General features: G+C 44.0%; 2 protein-coding genes across 4 annotated transcripts in view; one reads left to right on the forward strand and one right to left on the reverse strand.

Moving 5' to 3' along the window:
* Positions 1 to 204: 204 nt before the first annotated feature.
* Positions 205 to 7,989, reverse strand: acbd4 (acyl-CoA binding domain containing 4). Of its 2 annotated transcripts, none has more exons than XM_066698559.1 (11): positions 7,773 to 7,989; positions 7,041 to 7,250; positions 6,417 to 6,537; positions 5,765 to 5,849; positions 5,533 to 5,653; positions 5,246 to 5,356; positions 3,914 to 3,999; positions 3,463 to 3,628; positions 2,909 to 3,129; positions 2,059 to 2,112; positions 205 to 1,181 (listed from the first exon to the last, which is right to left on the reverse strand). In XM_066698559.1, exons 2-11 carry the CDS (start codon positions 7,168 to 7,170, stop codon positions 1,065 to 1,067), a joined length of 1,212 nt encoding a protein of 403 aa, XP_066554656.1. In that variant the 5' UTR covers positions 7,171 to 7,250; positions 7,773 to 7,989; the 3' UTR covers positions 205 to 1,064. The 2 variants fall into 2 exon arrangements, with proteins under 2 accessions (XP_066554656.1, XP_066554655.1); XM_066698558.1 differs by having other exon boundaries at positions 3,914 to 4,047.
* A 2,772-nt stretch (positions 7,990 to 10,761) lies between these two features.
* Positions 10,762 to 18,240, forward strand: part of LOC136742030 (1-phosphatidylinositol 4,5-bisphosphate phosphodiesterase delta-3-A) — a 28,360-nt gene continuing 20,881 nt past the window's right edge. For both annotated transcript variants that reach the window (XM_066698561.1, XM_066698562.1), the window contains exon 1: positions 10,762 to 11,686. In XM_066698561.1, the coding sequence (XP_066554658.1) occupies positions 11,593 to 11,686 (94 nt within the window). In that variant the 5' untranslated portion in view covers positions 10,762 to 11,592. The remainder of the gene's footprint in view (positions 11,687 to 18,240) is intronic.

The raw sequence follows: 18,240 nt of genomic DNA on the forward strand, positions 1-18,240 counted from the left end.
ACGGCGCCCCCTGGTGAGCACTGGCACTAGGTTCGGGGCTCCAGGACTCGGGAGCCCGGCCACATCCACCAATCGGAGATCACGGCACTCCCCCTGACTCCAGCCCGCCCGCTCCCTCCCGTGTCTGAAGCACCACAGGGAGCTGTCGCACCCAGGCGCTCCAAGATAAGCGCAACCGAGGGGGGACAAATGAACATGCAGGTATTCTACTTCAATTTTCTTTTAATAAATGTAAAAATGTCCCACATTTCAGTGCAGCATATTTGACCCTTGGCTCTTTCTTCACAACAAAACGCACCTTCAGAAAACTACAACCTCTGACTCCCTCCGTCACACAGGTATAAAAGTCTTCATTGAGATTGTTTGTGCGTCGTTCTGCCGTTTCACAGTATTAAGCCGATGCAGTCTCTTAGTCAAGACACATTGAGCTGGAATTAAAATGTACCGCTTTCAATGCACTATTAAAAACACAGTTCAGATAGTAACCATGTAAAAGTGCATGTTTTAAACAAGGCCATTTCTTAGGTTGAACCTCCTTCCCTATTTTTAAATGTAAGTTCCATTCCCTCAAGATGGAAACTGCTAAAATACACAGATTAATGACCCTGGAAATATGTACACACATATGTGCAATGTGACTCTTCGATATATGACCATACAAGTAATGATTTAAATAAAAGCAGCTTCTTTTAAAACTCTCAGAGCTCACAGACAGGAAGGGAAACTGAGTAGAGAGGTACCAAGTGAACTACAATGAGGTAACACTGAAACACTTCCCCCTGCCTTTCCTCTCATCCCCCTCTCAGAAGTTCAGAAGCACAGTGTTATTCTGGAATATGTTAGTCAGTTCAAACAGGAAACCAAGTGAACAGAAATTGAAAGGTCCTCAAAACGTATAAGGCCACCCCCTTGCCAGGATACTGAAAAAGGAAAAGGAAAAGTTTAATTTCAAGCATTTACGAGTATTTTGAATCCAGTCTTGGGACGCATACTGACAGCGTCTGTTGGCGCTCCCTGACTGCAGCGCTCCGGTCTGCCTCACGTGGGGGTTGTAGAACTTCAGTTCAGATCCTCCTGTGGCGGCGCCGCACCAGGACCAGCAGCCCCTGGGCCAGCAGAGGCCAGAGCAGGAGGAAGAGAAGAGTGCGGCCGGAGACGCCCAGCCCACACCACCCGGTTCCCTGCAGGGACACAAGGGACAGGTCACTGTAGTATCAAGGCACCTTTGTTTCAGTAGCAGTGCTGGCTGTGGTGGTAGACAGCATTGTACTTAAAAATATAGTGCTGGCTCGTGCGGTTATGGGCTAATGAAGCAGCAAAGCACAGCCACACCGGTCAGGCTGATTCAATCAGGGTTAGAAATATGAGTGAGAGAGGTTTAGGAAAAAACATGATAGAAATGAGATATCACATATACTTACTCTGTGCATTTTAAATGGGGTTTGACTGTTGAGACTGTGCTCTTATTCAGTAATGAGTTCTTTCTTTTTTTTTATAGTGAATTGAGTGGTCAGCGATGGACTATTTCCTGTTTTCCAGCTGGATTATATCTATAAAATGTATTATATTTTTATTGCACAGCACCTTGACATTAAAAATACTTTACAAATAAGAACTGTGATGGACTGACTGAATAATTGACTGATACTAAGACATGGTATCAGTGTGGGCTTAGTCCAGCCGCTCAGTCCCCTGAATTGTCATTAGTGGAGCAGGGTGTTGTCTGCAACACAGCCCAGAGAAGTGCAAGCAAGCAGCTGTTGTAGTGCTCTCTCTCTCTCGCTCTCTCTCTCTCTCTCTCTCTCTCTCAGCTGCTTGCGTGTGGTCTGAATTCTAGTGAACTGAAATACCCTCTGCCAAGCACAGCAGGACAGGACCCATTGTGTTGTTTTGTTGCATTTTATCTTGTCCTTCATTCAAGGTGTTAAAGAGGAATCTCACCAGAGCAGTCTGAAGTTGGCACAACGTTTGTAAACACCCGAAGAAAAGCATTTCTCCTTATTCAATAAGTCACATCATCAAGCCTAAGGGCCTGCTCCTCTCTCCTCTGGGCTTTACCTTTCTTGCTGGAGTTGTATGTGGACCAGAGCTTCTCCTGCAAGACTCCTGATCCTGAAACACAGAGACAGTATCACTGAGAGAGCTTGGACTGGAGGTACCACTCACTCCCCCCTCCAAAAAAGACACATCAGTCTCCCTTAATTATAGGTGTTCTGCTGTTACCAAATTGTTTGTTTGCTGAGACAGGCACACCCGCATTTGTACCTCATTTCCACCACATAGGCTCCAGTATTTTGCTAGGACAAACAATATGGGCTATGAAATACCAGCCACAATTGCTGTTGTAATGATTAATTATTTTTTTAATACGCCTTCAGGCCTCCGCTAGCAAGACCTTCATCCCACGCTGTCTGTTGGCGCGTTTTCCAAAACCAAAATGTACCCAAAGGGTGCCTGTGCTGTGTCCCAGATTTCCTTCCTCAAAAAGCAGGATTGGGCAGTGCTCGGATGACAGCCCTTAGAGAGCTAGCAGGCTGCGCGGCCTGCCTGCGCTGGGCCTGCGGTAAGGTGAGACGCACACGGACAGCGCAGGATGTCCCGCAGCAGGTGCAGCTGACGCAGACCTGGACGCACTGCAGCCTGAGCTGAGGCTGGCGTCTGGCCAAGCGGGATTATAGAGCAGTAGCTAATCCAGCATTTTGGAGGAGAAGGAATGAGGGGCCTTTACTTCAAAGATATGAGAAAAGCTTTATTTTCTTAAAAAAAGTAATTAAAGCAGAATAAAAATAAAGTCTAAAACCAGGCTGGATACATTAAGGGAAATGCCCCAACACTTATAGCTTATATGAATTCGGTACTTCACACCATTCACACCAGGGAGGGAGGGAGGAAGGTGGTGTGTTTTTACCAGTGTGGCTACCAGTCTCTCCAGTGTCTCCAGTCTTTCCAGTACACCGTGCATGTCCTCTCTGAGTCTCTGCAGCGCCAGTGCGATCTGCTCCTGCACCTCGCCCGCCTGCTTTCTCTCGGGTCCTCTTTTACCGCCGCCTTGGCCCCCTGCCCCTCCTTCACCTCTGCCCCCCGCCAGACCCCTTTCAGTCGGGTGAGACGCAGCCTGGTCCCTGGAGCCTGGACACAGAGACACACACAGACACACCGAGTCCAGATTGAAAGTTAAATTTATATTCTGACCAGCTTCAAGAAACAATTCAAAGAAACAATGCTGTAGCAATTTGTCATACTTCACTGTAATTGCCTTTGATTAGTTTAAGACAATCTGAAACATTTACTACAATATTTTGTTTTTGATAATAGTGTCTTAATTATATACAGTACTACAGCTATTCTGGAGCCTGGGCTATTCTGAGCTCCAACAAAATGACATGAATTCAGCAAAATCAGCAGTGTGAGATTTAAAATCTGCCATTTCATTGGGGATAGAAAAGGAAATAGTCCACTTACCTGTGTCCTCTCTGCGTCGCTGGTTTACTCCTCTTGGGGAACCTCTCCTCCTCATTGGCTGTCCCTTTCCTTGGTCTACCCCTTCTCCGCCTCGGCCCATGCCCATTTGAGTTGCCTCCGTGACGGGGGTGTGGTTTTTGTCAGGACTCCATAGCGAGTGCAGGCCCTAAACCCAGGAAGGTGCGTCAGCTGTAGTGTACATTTATCTCTTCTATAAAGTCAGTCTGTTTCTCGCCAGCTACTCTTTCTTTAATGCCTTGGCCTGGAATGGAATATCTGAAATTAATTGCACTCAATCCTGGCAGAAACCCAGCTGTGCTTTTTTAAGTGGCAGTCCAATCCAGTTCCCTCCCTCCTTAGCATTCGGTTGAAAGACTTCACTGTGCAGGGGAGAGATGTCTTACAGTTTGGGCAGCACAGCTGTGACCTGTGACCTCTGACCACTGGGTACCTTGTCATGGTCCAGCTGCTCCAGTGAATCACAGAAGACCTCGCTTTCCGAGTCACTGGACACCACAGGGCCCTCGGACAGGGACTCTGCAGCACGGAGAGATACACGGCAGTCAGCCTCACCACAGCCTCGCTCTGCACGGGGGGAATAAATGGTCATTTTCTAGCTGGGGTGACTGATCAGCAAAACAATGCTTGGAATACAGTTAGTGATTGGTTTGAACTCTTTTGTGGTGCTTAGCCTGAGCCTGTTATAGTTTGAACAGACTGTGGACTGTTTTCTCTTCAACACAGTTAAAGTGGTACAGCGAATGAAGCCTTTGTAAAAAACTGACTCTTGTCCTATCGTATCTTTGCGCTAACAATATACTCCTGTAATGTTGCAACATCCCGGCTGATATGATGGCATTATGAAAAAAAAAAGAAAGAAAGAAAGCAAACATAGAGCATGGCATAAAATGTAGGCCGTGGTTTCTCACAGTGACAGAGACTGCAGCAATAAAGTACTTTTTTTTTCCCCAACTGCCTCCAAGCTCTAAATGGCTATAATCAAATAATATGGCTGTTAAATATTAATGGGTACACCTTCACTGTTTTGCAGCAGTGTGTAAGGAATACAGTGTCAGGGAAGGGCAACTAGACATAATGAAAGAACTGCGTCCCTTTACTCTGGGAAGTCTGTGGCGGAGGGGGGGCATCTGAATTGAGTTTCACAATGTTCATCTACCAAGAATATATGAGCTGAAGCTGGGCACTGCTTCAAATTGAGGTCACTGGGGGGCTAACAGAGAAGCCTTCCAAATATCCATTGAAGACAGATGTGAGGAAGCCCTCTTCCACTCAGGCGCTCTTGGCACAGTTTATCCAACAGTGAAGCTGGGAGGGTGGGGACCTTTAATAACAGACTGAATAAGGTGTTGATGGGAGTCTTCATGGTAGGGACACAAAGAGGCTCTGATGGGCTGAATTAAAAAATCAGAGGCTCTGGTACAGCTTCCTCAAAGGCATGAGTGTCTTTGTTTAAAACAGATGAAAATCAGCGTTCACACCTAATAGGGCTGTCTGTTCAATGAACATCACTGTGTGCACAGACTGTGTGTCGGCCTCGGAGCAGAGACAGCTGAACTGCTGTATGATTAATAGCTTTCTTTGTGCTTTTTATTAAGAAACTGCATGGGCCCAAACAATGTGCTGAAGGGCAAGTGGATTAACTCAATATATATATATATTTTTTTTTTAAATGGAATTGAAGATATATGATTGATATAATACAATTGATATATGAATCTGTAGCCGTCCAGAGCTGAAATCCCCTGTTCCCCTCCAGCCTCACCCAGAAGGTCAGTCCTCCCCACTGGGCCCTGCCCTGCCAGCAGCTCTCCATTCCCCAGACTCTGTAACTCCTCGCTCAGCTTCACTCTCAAAATGCGGTCCAGCTCTGGCCCTGCAATCACAGACACACACACACACGGGAAAAACACAAAGGGATGTACTTGGTTATTTTTTTACACTAATTCACTATGCCAAACAAGACTGTGCTGCTCCCCCTAATCTGATGGATACTCCTGGACACAAGTCCTCACACTGTCCCATACCACAGTCCCTCCCACCTCTACTTACCTTTCCTGAGCCTCAGCAGCGCCTCTGGCGGTTGGGGCATGTCGTGGATGACAAGGTATAGAGGCTCAAAGTAGTGGAAAAAGGATGCCGTCTTGTCTGTCATGGGCATTGAGTCAATTACCTGCACAGGGCAAAAATGCCTCAATCAGCCCCCATGAAGAGACACAACAACCAGGCACTGACACACAGTGCAGAGACAAACTGACAAAACCAGCCCGGCGGATGGACAAACCTCCCGCGCCACCCTCTTGATCTCATCCACGTATGCCACCATGGCTGCCTCAGAGCTCATGGTCCCCAGCCGTTGCCAGGCATCCCTGACAGAAAACAAAAAACGAAAGTATTAATGAAGGCGTCTGAAGCTAAATCACCCCTCACACATCGGTAGTTCTCAAGACACGCAAATACATTTATATTCAAAATTACCTCCCTACCCACCTAAAAACATCATCCTCTTGAAAAAGTCTTTAAGGGGAATTAAAAATAACTTGCTATAAGCACTTTAATGGCTGTTGAATCCTGCAGATTCAACTTTAAACTACAATTATTATTATTATTATTATTATTACCCTATTTCTTAGCAGACACCCTTATCCAGGGTGACTTATAATTGTTACAACATATCACACTTTTACATTTGTATCTATTTATACAGCTGGGCATTTACTGGAGCAATCTAGGTAAAGTACCTTTGCACAAGGGTACCACAGCAGTGGGGATTGAGCCCTAAGCCCTCCACTCCTCACCACTACCCTACACTGTTGACAATTCTGAACTAGGTCTAAGAAAGATGTACTTTGTTTTCCTGCCTAGTCCCAGTGTAGCAGCCGTGTTGGCAGCAAAACCAGCCCTGGCAATATAGTCCATTCCCCCCTGCTCCTCACCACTTGTAGCGACCAACAGGATCCCAGAATCCCGGGCGGGACAGACTGCAGGGGCCACAGGTGGCCTGCTTGTAGAGGCTGTAGAGCCGCAGCATCACATCATAGGAGGGCCGGTAGCAGCCTGCAGTAGGAAAACACAGAGATCACAGTGAAGGGAAGAAAATCTCTCACACGCACACGTCCCTCATTCCATCTTTTTAGTACTTTTTGTTATTTGTTTGTCAGTGGGCTGATCCAATATTTACTCGAGCAGCAGATTAAATACAATTTCAAAGGGAAGATCATTGACTGGGGGGGTTGTCACCATTAGGTAGAGAAGCTTCAGGTATTTCCGAGTAACTAATAAACATGCCATGAGGAATGAGTTTTATTTGATTTTTCTAGGTGGCAAAAACAAAACGACTACGGTTGCAGGACTTTAATGCCATGCAAAGTTCTCTCCTCTGTCACGACAAGTAGCGCTGTTGAAATAATAAATGCAATAAGTCAATTTACTCCCTAATTATTGTCAGGCAATTCCAGTTTCAGGTGCCCCACGATCATTGGGCCGGATGTCCCTACGGAACCTATAGATGTGAGCACCTTTCAAGGCAGACCCCAACACAACCCCCCGCACACACTCACCGTTTTTAGGCAGGTTTTGAATGACATCCACCGCCGCCTGGAAGCGCCTGTGACAGTCCTCCTGCGACCCGGGCATCGGCGCAGCGGGCACCCCGGCCGGGAGCGTCTGAGTCGGGCCGCGCTGGGGCATCTCCGGATGACACACCACGTACGCACACCGGCGTGTCTTCCCGACTGCGGCCGCTTGATATCAAACCTGGGTAAGGGAGTCTGCCCGTGTCGACTTGTGTTAAAGAGAGACCAACACTACACAAGACAGCCCTGCGCAAACCAACACTAACCCTTATCATGAGCTACTGCTAATGTGTACACAACGCACAAGTGCTACAATAACAAACGCATGCAATGCTAATAGTCATGCAACACCTGATAGTCTATTGCATGTTATGATGACCAGATGCACTCCTGTATATTTTGTTTCAGTCTATTAGGATTTATGAACCGTAGCGCACTATACGCTGTTTAATAATCTCCAGTGTGCATGCATCCTAAGGTCAAAGTTCAATGGAGCTGCATCTAGCGACTTAATTGTTTAATACGATGCGAGATTAAGTTAAGGACAGATGGCACCGGCGCTGTAACTGACTAAGTATTCGTAACGGCTGCTACAATCATACTCTTAAAACGGTTAATGAGAAATGTTTGGTCGCACAGAATTATCCATTTATCAGACATCTATTCTCACAGTAAACCGATAGTTATTTAAATAATGCGCTGAACTAATGACCTCACCTTCCGCGCTGCCGCCTCGCCGCGCTCATATCAATCTGCTCAAAGTGGCATTAGTGTCAGTGTGGCTACGTACAGTCCGAGAGCAACACTGGAAGGATAGCCGGTAAAGACTGTATTGCGAATTATTCTGTGCTTCATTTAACTGCCTAATCCTCCACGTCCTGGGCTTGAACACCGTGCAGAGCCGAAAACCCATCGGATGACATTCTCCAGTAGATGGGCGTGTTCTGTACTCTTTTCTTGTGCAATCTCATCTCGGCCAATCACAGACCTTGTTTTGGCCTACTCCCAATTACGTAAGTGCAATCCGCCAATCAGGAAGCTGTTTTCTGGCGTTTCGCCGTCCCTTGTCGTTTCTCCCAATTACAATCGAGCTTTCCTTTTAGCCACGCCCCCAGCAAGATTACAGCGCAGAGTAAATGTGTTCAGGCTGAAGCGCCACCTGCCGGCCAGCAGCGGGACTGCGGAAGCGGCTGTCCGTGCCAAAGCTAACAATGCACAGATTGCTTGGCCGCCGTTCATATGCTGTACAAACCACTCCATTGATTCAAGCTTTTGGCGTAGATTGCTTGGCTTTTTTTTTCTCAACAAAACATTTGGTGTATTGAATGTTAATTTTTTTTTTAAATGGAAGTATCTTTATCTTCGTTTCTACGAGTTACTATATGTAAATCGTGTTTGCCACGTTTTTTTTCCATTATTGTATTGATTTAATGTAGCCTATTGATTTTGATCAAAACATACAATACTTAAATAAGTATTTCTATACATTTTAATCGCTTTCGTTTACTTAAATTGTACTCGTCTTAATATTAAATTGTGTAGTAGGAAGTAATGTCTTATGAAATAAAGAATACATAATTAATCCTTCATTCATAAAATTGTATCACTATATTTCTTTTATTGAAAATTTAAAAATGGTTACCGATTTGTGTGTGTGTGTGTGTGTGTGTAGAATAAAGCGGGAGACACGGACCACGGATTAAGACAAAGGGTTGGATTAAATAAAAACGTTTACCCACCAAATGCAAAACTGTGATATTTAAGAGTAGAAAAAAACGTATGACGAGCCATAAAAGCGACTGATTTTATTATCATTATTATCATTTTAACAATTTAATTTGAGCCTAAGACTTATTTTAGGGGCAAGATTGAACATTTGGTGGCCTTGTCTGAAATGTGGTTTTGATTTGTCTCTGTATACTGAACAAATATTGGTAAAGGTTGATACAATAAAATACACAAATTACATACTGTATTACAATGTTTAATATAGACAGGCAGCAAACCAGGCGATTTAAGGTTTAATCAGATCTGGTAGATGTAATGAGTGGTAACAGGTTATCTGATCGCTGGACAACAGATCAAAGTAAATGCATCTTCCCATCCACTAGTGCACAGCTGGTGTAATGTTTTGAAAAGCCATCTGCATTTACAGGACATGAAATAAAAGATGAAAAAATAAACTAAGGGAAATGTAGGATTTGTCACTTCTACTAAAAGAGCTTCTATTCTTAAGCAACTAGGCACAGAAAAAATCCACTGCCAAATACTAGCCTAACATTTGCCCATTATCTGGTATCCTCAAATGAAACAAACTTTGCCCCATTTCTGTCCTCCCTTTTGTTCTAATGGTACTGGTTAGAGTGTTGGGATTATCTCTGTGTGCACAGCAGTCTGAATTATTGACTGTGTAGACAAAACCATAAAATAAACCAATAAATATTTAATTAATAATAATGGTCTGCTCAGAGGTTACCAAACGCAGCAGACATTCGGGTAAGGAAATTCTAAAGTCATACATACATGTGCTGAAAATGTAAGGACTTAAACTATTTCTTGCTTTAATTTTGTTTGTTGTCTTATAAATAAAATAACCACTGTAAATTAATTAAAAATATACGCATCATAAACTGAAAATGTGTTCATGTTTTAATGAATTTTTTTGTTATGTGCAGGGCTATGACTAAAGCCCTAGTTCTTCTTGCCTAACACATTCATGCCATTTGATGTAATTTGTTGTATTGTCTTTAGCCAGTCCCATCAGCTTGTAACCGGTTTTACATTCCACACTGCGGGAATTGAATACCCGTCTGACTGGTGTCTTGGGTTTTCATTGTTTATGGGAAATGCTGTTGGGAAGACCCCTCTGCAGGAACGAGTCAAGTCAAGTGTGGAGTGACCAGCACAACCTGAATTTCCCTTTGTTGTATGGCTGCTTTTCCTGAAACAATAATATAACCTGGACCCAACCCTTATCCTAACCATCTTTGTAATGGTGATCCAGGAATAACAGCCACACCACAAAATCAGGTTAGGCGGAGTGGCCAGTTCTCATCTATACCCTTTCAGTATGGATTAATCTTTCACTTAAATGTAAATAAATCCCTAGTCTAAACCACAAACCAGGTCTATTATCAGGCCATGGTTTAAAACAGTGGTGCCCTGCCCTGGCCTTGTAGAGCCCCAATTCAGTCACTTTTTGCTTGGGAGCTCAATGTTTTTCACTATCTGCATTTTCCAGAACATCTGCTTAGATCATTAGAATCAAATCAATCCATGAATTATGCAATGGATCAATCCTTACGCCATCATAGCGCCCTTAGAGGAAGACTGAACATTTGTGTGACGCGTTCTGCATGGGGATCATTTGCTAAATCAAATAAATGTGTCCATCTCTTTATAAATTGATGTTGAAGGTTGACATGTACAACTCCCCAGGACCCTTAGATGTACCATGTCCCCCTTGGTATACAATGACCCATAAACTCCGCTCAGGAGCGACGCCATGGTAGTCCTTCCTCTGAATTAATCGAATTACAGTTCTGTTTCTATTATCCTGGGTTGCTTTGTCTCCCAAGGATTGCAGGTCGAAATTCCATCATTTGGATGCTAGGGGGCAACAACGCCAAGCAAAAAAATAATCCTAAATCTGTTGGCGTCAGTGTCTTCAGACCCAACTAGGTCAGTTAAGAGCCTCGCCGTCTGGTGTTGTGAGTAGGAATCAGATCTGGCTGCTATGTTCCCGTTTTCTACCCTGTGGCAGCTGGTACCTTCCCGTCTCTGTTTGATTTTCCTAGGTGAATAGCTTCCTGCTACTTTTATATGCATTATATCCATATATGTATACGTTTTGAAGGTGGTAACAATTTGTTTTCTCAATAACCTTTACCGACACATTTATTTTTTGCTGCCTCTTGAAGAAATCGGTTTTCCTGTCAGGAGCCTACGCTGTGTGTACAGGGCTGGTCCAAACATCTAGCAGCACTAAGTTTGTATAGTCTTTGAACGCTGGGGAATTTCGTTAGCAAATGGATAACAGGACGAAGGTGTGCCGTTTCGGGTGAAATCATGACAAATGCCACCCAAGCCCTGTGACATAAGAGTCGGCAGGAGGAAAACTAGAGACGTGAAGAGGACGGTCCCCTGCCGTCACGTATGGCTGCTTTCCTACAGCTTGAGCATGCATTTCATTTAAATCATTCCGTCCTGCTTTCTTCAAGTCCCACTGTGATCCACGAAAGCGCTTCTCGGCTGTGGGTGACGGGTCTTGGAAATGCTTTTGCTCCGACAGACTTGCTGACATCATCGCCAGTGTGGGCAGGCTCCAGATTATTTTTTTCCCCCCTTCCCTGTCTCTCGTTACAAGTGGAGAAGGAAAAAAGTTGTGCGCTGCAGTCTTGGAGAAGCCAAACAAAGCCACACGTCCGCACAAACCTTTTTTTTTTTTTAAAGAAAGTACACCGTTTGAGTTTGACCTTGGACTTGCACAGGGGAAAACGCCTGGATTTAAAAGTCACCAGCCAGCTGCGTTGGCATCATGTTCAGCAGAATCAAGAAGAGCTGCGGTGTGGAGACTCGGGCGGCGGGCAAGAGTGAACCAAAGCAAGATCTGCGCGCTTTGAGGAAGCTGGGTAAGACTTTAATTCACCTCTCTGGGTATATAAGTTACAGCTGTATGCGGCATTGAAACACCAGCCCCTTCCCGATCACAAGAGCTGGAAACATAAATGCCACCCAAACACCCAGGGGAATAAGTGCATCTGTCTTCTGTATCTCAGTAGAGTTGAACGCAGGAGCCTGCTGGCACTGGTATTTGACAGATCCTCGTTATTCACTGGATTAAAGCTTCTCCTTTAGGCGTGTGTGTGGACTGCGATCTGGAAATCTCATTCTGGCTCAGTAGACCAGTCTGCAGACTTGGGATGCCACGGCTGCGTGGTCCACAGCGAGCCTGGGAGTCCGGCCAGAGACTTCTGTTCTGTTCTATGGAGCTGGTCGGAGGCAATGGGTGTATCTTTCAAGTACGAAGCAATGTGTGTTCATGAGATAAGCGATCTGTCAATGAGGCGCATTAGGAAGTGAAAACACCCATTTACACCAAGAAAAGTTATGGATTGAACCGTTTTGAGAAGTCGCTATACCATTGTTTGAGAAGCAATTGCAATTTGCAAGGAATGACTACAGTTTACAAAAGCATATTGCACAGAATCTATAGATTATATAAAGTGGAACTATTAATGAATATTATAATAAGTTTAATACTATATTGGTGTTCAATTAATAATCAAGAAGTGGAAACCTATTGGTTGTCATGCAATGCTGTCCAATTATATTTATACGGTGTAGCTGCCGAGTGACCCACTGACCAGTGTCCGTCGTGCTGACTGTAAACGAGCGCAGGGCTACTGATTCGCCAATGTTTTATTTATGCTCTCGGGAGAAGTTTAGTAAACCAAATCATATATACCCAAAGTCGTGATTAATATTAATCATCCAAGTGCTGTATTTATGGAAGATCTAAACAGGCGATTCCTAAACCTTGACAGTGTTTAGCCCTCCTTCTGCAGCGCTGGATGTGTCAAAGGTCTTTTGGCATCGGCTGCAGCCTGCGGGGCTGTGATTGTCGCTGTTTGTGGTTCAGGACGGGGCCAGGTGTCCCCATACAGGCGCAACTCCGGTGATTAGCGCTACAAACATCTGTACTGAGGAGAGTTGTGTAAACTGACAGCAGGCTTGTTTATAGTCTCCCCAGGATCAGAGAAGTTTGCCAGTGAAGATCTCCCAGCCAGGTGTGCAGAATTCCTCTGGCTTGGTGGCTTTCCAAATGTAGAGACTGCAAAATCCCTTCAAATTCGGTCTCCCATGTTATATTAAAGTCGACAGACCTCCCAGTACAAGTATTTATTTATTTTCCTTCTACTTCTAAATCCTAACTTACAGGGTGATATTCAAAGCATTTTGCTCTGAAGCTCAAAGTATGCACACATTTTCTGAGAATATATTAAATCAAAAGGTTGCGTATCTAGGTAGAGGTGGCTTTGGTTTGGAAGATACCACCCCACTGATATACATTTCAATATTAACTGCAGTTTTGTGAGAAATAAATAAAAGGTAGAGAAATCATAAGTTTGAACTGGTGTCAAAAACCACTGTTGAAAGGCCAAATAGACTGAATTGCCACCCCCCCACTCACTATAAAGCTTTGTGTTTTCAGTGACCCGTTGGAAATAAATTGTGTATACATGTGCAGTTCACTCTGTTGAAATACACAGGACTTCAGTGCTACCTGTGCAGGGTCTTACTTAAATATTCAAATTACATGCTGAGGATCTTCCCTAGCCAAGGTTTTAAAATAAAATAAAATAAAATCTCCCGCTTCCTATACCAGAGGCAGGAATACTTGCCTTGTGTTTAAATGAAAACAAATAAAAGTTGACTCATAGGCAGGGGTTACTTGTCATAACCCAAATGTGGAGACATGCCCCTCCCAGAAGTGCTTCTGTGTGCGTGGGAGTGCATCGACTGTTTCTAAAGCTGAATGTGAGACTGCAGGGGTGGCGGTGCATTGCGATGTTGGGTCAGGACGAAGTCACGTGGCGTGATTGCTTCATTTCTCTGACTGACGGAGCTGTCCATCCCACACTTCCCTTGCTGCCTGCCATTCCTACAGCAGCACTGTGCCGACCGAAATAGAACAAGATGGAGGAGCTCAAGATGAGGCCACACTGGTATTCCAGTTAACCCCCTTGGTCAATTGCTATAGGACCTCTTCACGGGTCTGTTTTATATTTCATGCCCTGGATGCAGTTACATAGTCCCTGCTCTGATTCAATCCACCGTCTCAGCCACACCTGCAGAGTGGCAAACCTGTTAAACCTAAAGACCAGTCCCCTGCTGTGGGGAGTAAACCGATCTACAGACTCCTCGGATTGATCAGTGTTCTCTATGATGGTAAGTTAAGGAATTATTACCGTCCTTTATTAGCAGACAAACTTTTCCAGGGCCATTTAACAGTTGTCACACAATCTACACAATCCCAAAAATATTCTTCCAGATCTCCTGTTCATCTGAGCTCAAACACCGGAACAAACCTGGACACGCATGTAATACAGGACCACATGAGATGCCTAATTTGCTGGAAATGGCATTAGAAAATCATTAGACCTTAGGCCTCCATTGCCTAAGAACCTGAAACCTTCCAGTCAGCTGTGTATTGCTCATCGGCTTTAATAAGAAGTTGGTGACACCAGCTCTCAAACTGTGTTTATTCCCACTTGTGTTTGTGAAGGCAGTGCACCCTCTCTGTAGTCCCAGCTCTTGAATGTGAATGCAGATTAAACGCTGCTTTTCAAGCTTACTGCACAAGTGCCTTCAAAAGCTTCATTTCTCCTTTAAAGCTAAACCACCATTAGAACACATGACTCCCATTATGAAGGAGGGAGAATGGAGTGGGGTTTTAAATAAAATATGAATGATCCTAAACTGGAGCAGAGCTGCTACTGGAGATAATTAAGATCACAAGTTTGTTGGTGTGTTTCATCTCTCGGCCAGGGAAATGTTAATTGAGATTAAGGCGGCAAATGTGGGTGAATTGTTAAACGCCCTTTGCCCCTCCTAACGGGCAGTCCCCAGTACCGGTGGCCACACTTCAAACTCTGGCCTGCAGGGCCTGATGCAGGATAACCTCGTTTCTCTGTCTGCTATTGTGATTGCTGTGCAAATGTGAGAAGCATACAGGTAAATGGCACACTGCAGGGAGCAGAGCCAGTTTTCTGTGGAAGGGCTTGCACATATTTCAAATTCTTTATTATCCTTTGCACTTCAATGTTGGTGGGGAACCCTGGTCCTGAGGGGCCACAATGTTTTTTGGTTTCTTGTTCCACCTCTGCTCTCAATTACTTAAAGAATGAATTTGCATTTGAATTTCTAGGCTGTGAGCAGGTGGGGGATCTATAGAGGCCTACAAAACCCTTAAAGACTGTGGCCACCAGTGCTTCAAATGCCAAAGGATGTTTGATGGGTATGGAGATTAACTAAATGGGTTTAGTTAGATGGGTTTTTAGCAGTTACAAATGTGAGGCACAAGCAGGGATTGGATTATGACGGCACCTCAACCAGTAAACAAGGTCACATGGCAGAAGCACAGGCAGACCTGGGCCCTACGCTGTGCCTCCTTCGCTCGGTCAAGAACTTCAAGGTCTGATTGTCCGCTATCCAAAACGGGCCCCTGATAAACAAACTGACTGCCACTTTAGCCCACAGAGTTTGGCTATGCATCTATGCATTATGTTTTTTGTTCTGCTTCCTCTAATGTACAGGATCTGACATAGCAGTTTTTCCTGTTTCTTTTATATTCTAAATGGCAGAAATTCAAAGCGTGCCTCTTCTGGAAAACAATAGCAGCAGGAGTTGGGAGAGTGAAAGACTTGTAAGCATAGTGTTGCATGGGCTGTATTGTGTGCCTCTCCCAGGTCACTTAGTGAGAAGAGGGGGCTGGGAGAGCCTTTTTGTGCAATTTAAAAAGCTGTGATTAAAGTCCAGGGTATTATGTGTGCTTTTGTGAAGTCCAAATTACACAAGCCCACTTTTTGCAAGTTTGTTTTCCCTTTCTTGTAACTTGGCAGCCTGGCGGCCAACCATTAGGAACTAACATTCTGATAGGAGATGCTAATACTACCATTAGACATCCCTCCCCTCCTTTTCCTGCTCGTTGCCTGTCATGTGAGTGCACAGTGATTCTTTTTTCCTGTTTAGATTATGTGCAATAATTAGCATGGAAAATGTTGTTCCCGAATTGAAGCCAGTAATTGTATGCAGGAGCCACAAAGTAGCCCTACACCTGCATTTTGGTTGCAGTAGCATGATGTACTGTGGAAATAGTCCCTCCAAGTTAAAATGGGGGTTGTGTGTATACAGCACCATGCAGAGTACAAAACTGAGGAGGCACAAACCCAGCATTCGCAAATCTAGAATATTGTGGTCTGAATCTACTTGGTGTGGAATTCTCAGCAGCAGATGGAGAACAATTGATGCAAATGCAGTGAAAGATAATGCCACAGAAGCAAAATAAGATGTGTAAAGACTGTTTATATAAAAAAGAACCACAACAACAGATGCATGCAAAACTGTTATCCCATCATCTTTTCAATGCCCTTCTTAAGAAAGTCAGGTGTTGCTGTTTTTGCAGTCATGGTATACAACTAGCAACAGTAGAATAAAATGGTCTCATCCAATATCCCATTCCTGCAAGGTAGGGTAGAGAAATGTCTTAGTAGCATAACTCTCCAAACCCTGAATATAGCATGCGATACCAACTATGCTGTGTTGAGCATCATCTGCCCTGAAGAGGCTGTTCCACAAGGGTCCTGACTGCAACTCTCCCCAGAAAATAGGTCATGCCAACTGTGAGACTTTACTGGGAGAGCAATGCCAGGATGAATATATTTTTTTGCTGATTACAGAAGCCACTCACTGAGCAGCCAAGCAGCTGACCAAAGACTGACCCATCTAAGTGATGAGCCAGGCTGGGTTATTTTAAATGAGATCTCAGTTACAGACGTATATATATGCACAGGATCGGTTACAGCAGTCGGTGAGAGGAAACCGAAGAAACGTTCACTGTTTATGATTTCATTACTTCTTTCCATGTATGGTATTTTATGATCCCATAACTGCTCTGGATGTTGATCAGTACTGGCATTGGTCCAGGCAAGGCATGCTGGAAGATGCATGCATTAGCACTCCCAACAACAATCTGTCTCTTTGTTTTAACCTGGTTTAGGAGGAGCAGAAAGTCTCTTGGGGATACTCCGTGATTTTACTTTTGAATTGATTGCAGTAAAGTTTTTACAAGCAAAAATATTACAAAGGAGAGCATTGGCCATTATGTAAATCTTTGAAAATATTTATAAAACCACAAACCCTCTGAACGCTTTGCAATGTGTGCCCACTTTAGATCAGTATCGTAACTTGGTCTGCCTATTAAAATGGAGGCCTTTTGTATGGAATTTGCAGCCCACCAAACTTTTACTGTATGTTAAAGGAGCTCTTTTGGCAGGGCTTTGAAATCTTGGCACACAAAGGTGTTTACAGACTTCGCAAATGTGGGAATTGTCCTGCTTGCCATCCTTGGACAATGTGTTTCTGATCCCTTAGCTGCCAGGGTGAGATCGGGCTGTTGTAAAACTTCAATAGGCCCAGCCTCCATTGAACAATTGAGAGGAGAGAGTGTGTGACAGTCCAGCAGTAAACTGGGCTGTAATGAAAGAAGGGAGAAGGGCCAGCTTGTTACTCAAGATCCCACCTGGCTCAAAACAAGCAGGTATTTAAATCAACAACCTAATATTGGCCTGGGATTAGATTTTGTGCAAAACTCTCTCGGCTTCTGGGTATATTAGGCAGGGAGTATGATTTGCTTTATATATTTATATATTTTGTGTGTGTGTGTGTGTGTGTGTGTGTGTGTGTGTGTGTGTGTGTGTGTGTATATAAAATAAGCGATTGTGATGCTGTCAATGTTTAAGGTTTATTTTATTACAGGGCACTTTGTGTAGGCAGGCTCTTGGTTGATAAGACCAGGAAAGATCAGTGAATTGCAATTGGGTAGTATTTTATATTCAGTATCTACTAAATTTTAATTTGGCAAATGCTTTTTTCTATAGTAGTATCCAGAGGCAGGGGTATATATTGGTATTTTAGTAACCTCCCCCACACACGCACACACGTACACACTGTTATCCAATATGAATTGACACTGGGTACACTCGGGGAATCCTTATAAATACAGGGTGAACCTATTTTTTAAAAATAAGTTATATATAGCTCAGGCCACCTTTGGCTCAGTGCTACTTCTAACCAGCTTTAAAAGTCTATCCGTTGTGATTCAATGGGCCCAGATGGATTGGTACAGCAGCCAGCATTCCTCATGCCTCAACCTCTTTGGATATCATTCAAGCTATAAGTTACATTATTAAAATATTTTGAATATTATGTGGTTTTCTGTTATTTCAGTTTTCAGTTCTTCCATATGGTGAGACGTCTCCATTCTTAACTGTTCCAGTATTCATGTTTTAAAAGGTCTTGAAAACTGAGAGTCAACGTGACATCTTATGGTGTTTATTATGGGGGGGAGATACTGATCCATTAATCATTTATTTTTGTGTCTTTCTAAGGCTAGCACCATCTC

Source organism: Amia ocellicauda, chromosome 3 (genome assembly GCF_036373705.1).
Source record: "Amia ocellicauda isolate fAmiCal2 chromosome 3, fAmiCal2.hap1, whole genome shotgun sequence".
NCBI classification, from domain to species: domain Eukaryota; kingdom Metazoa; phylum Chordata; class Actinopteri; order Amiiformes; family Amiidae; genus Amia; species Amia ocellicauda.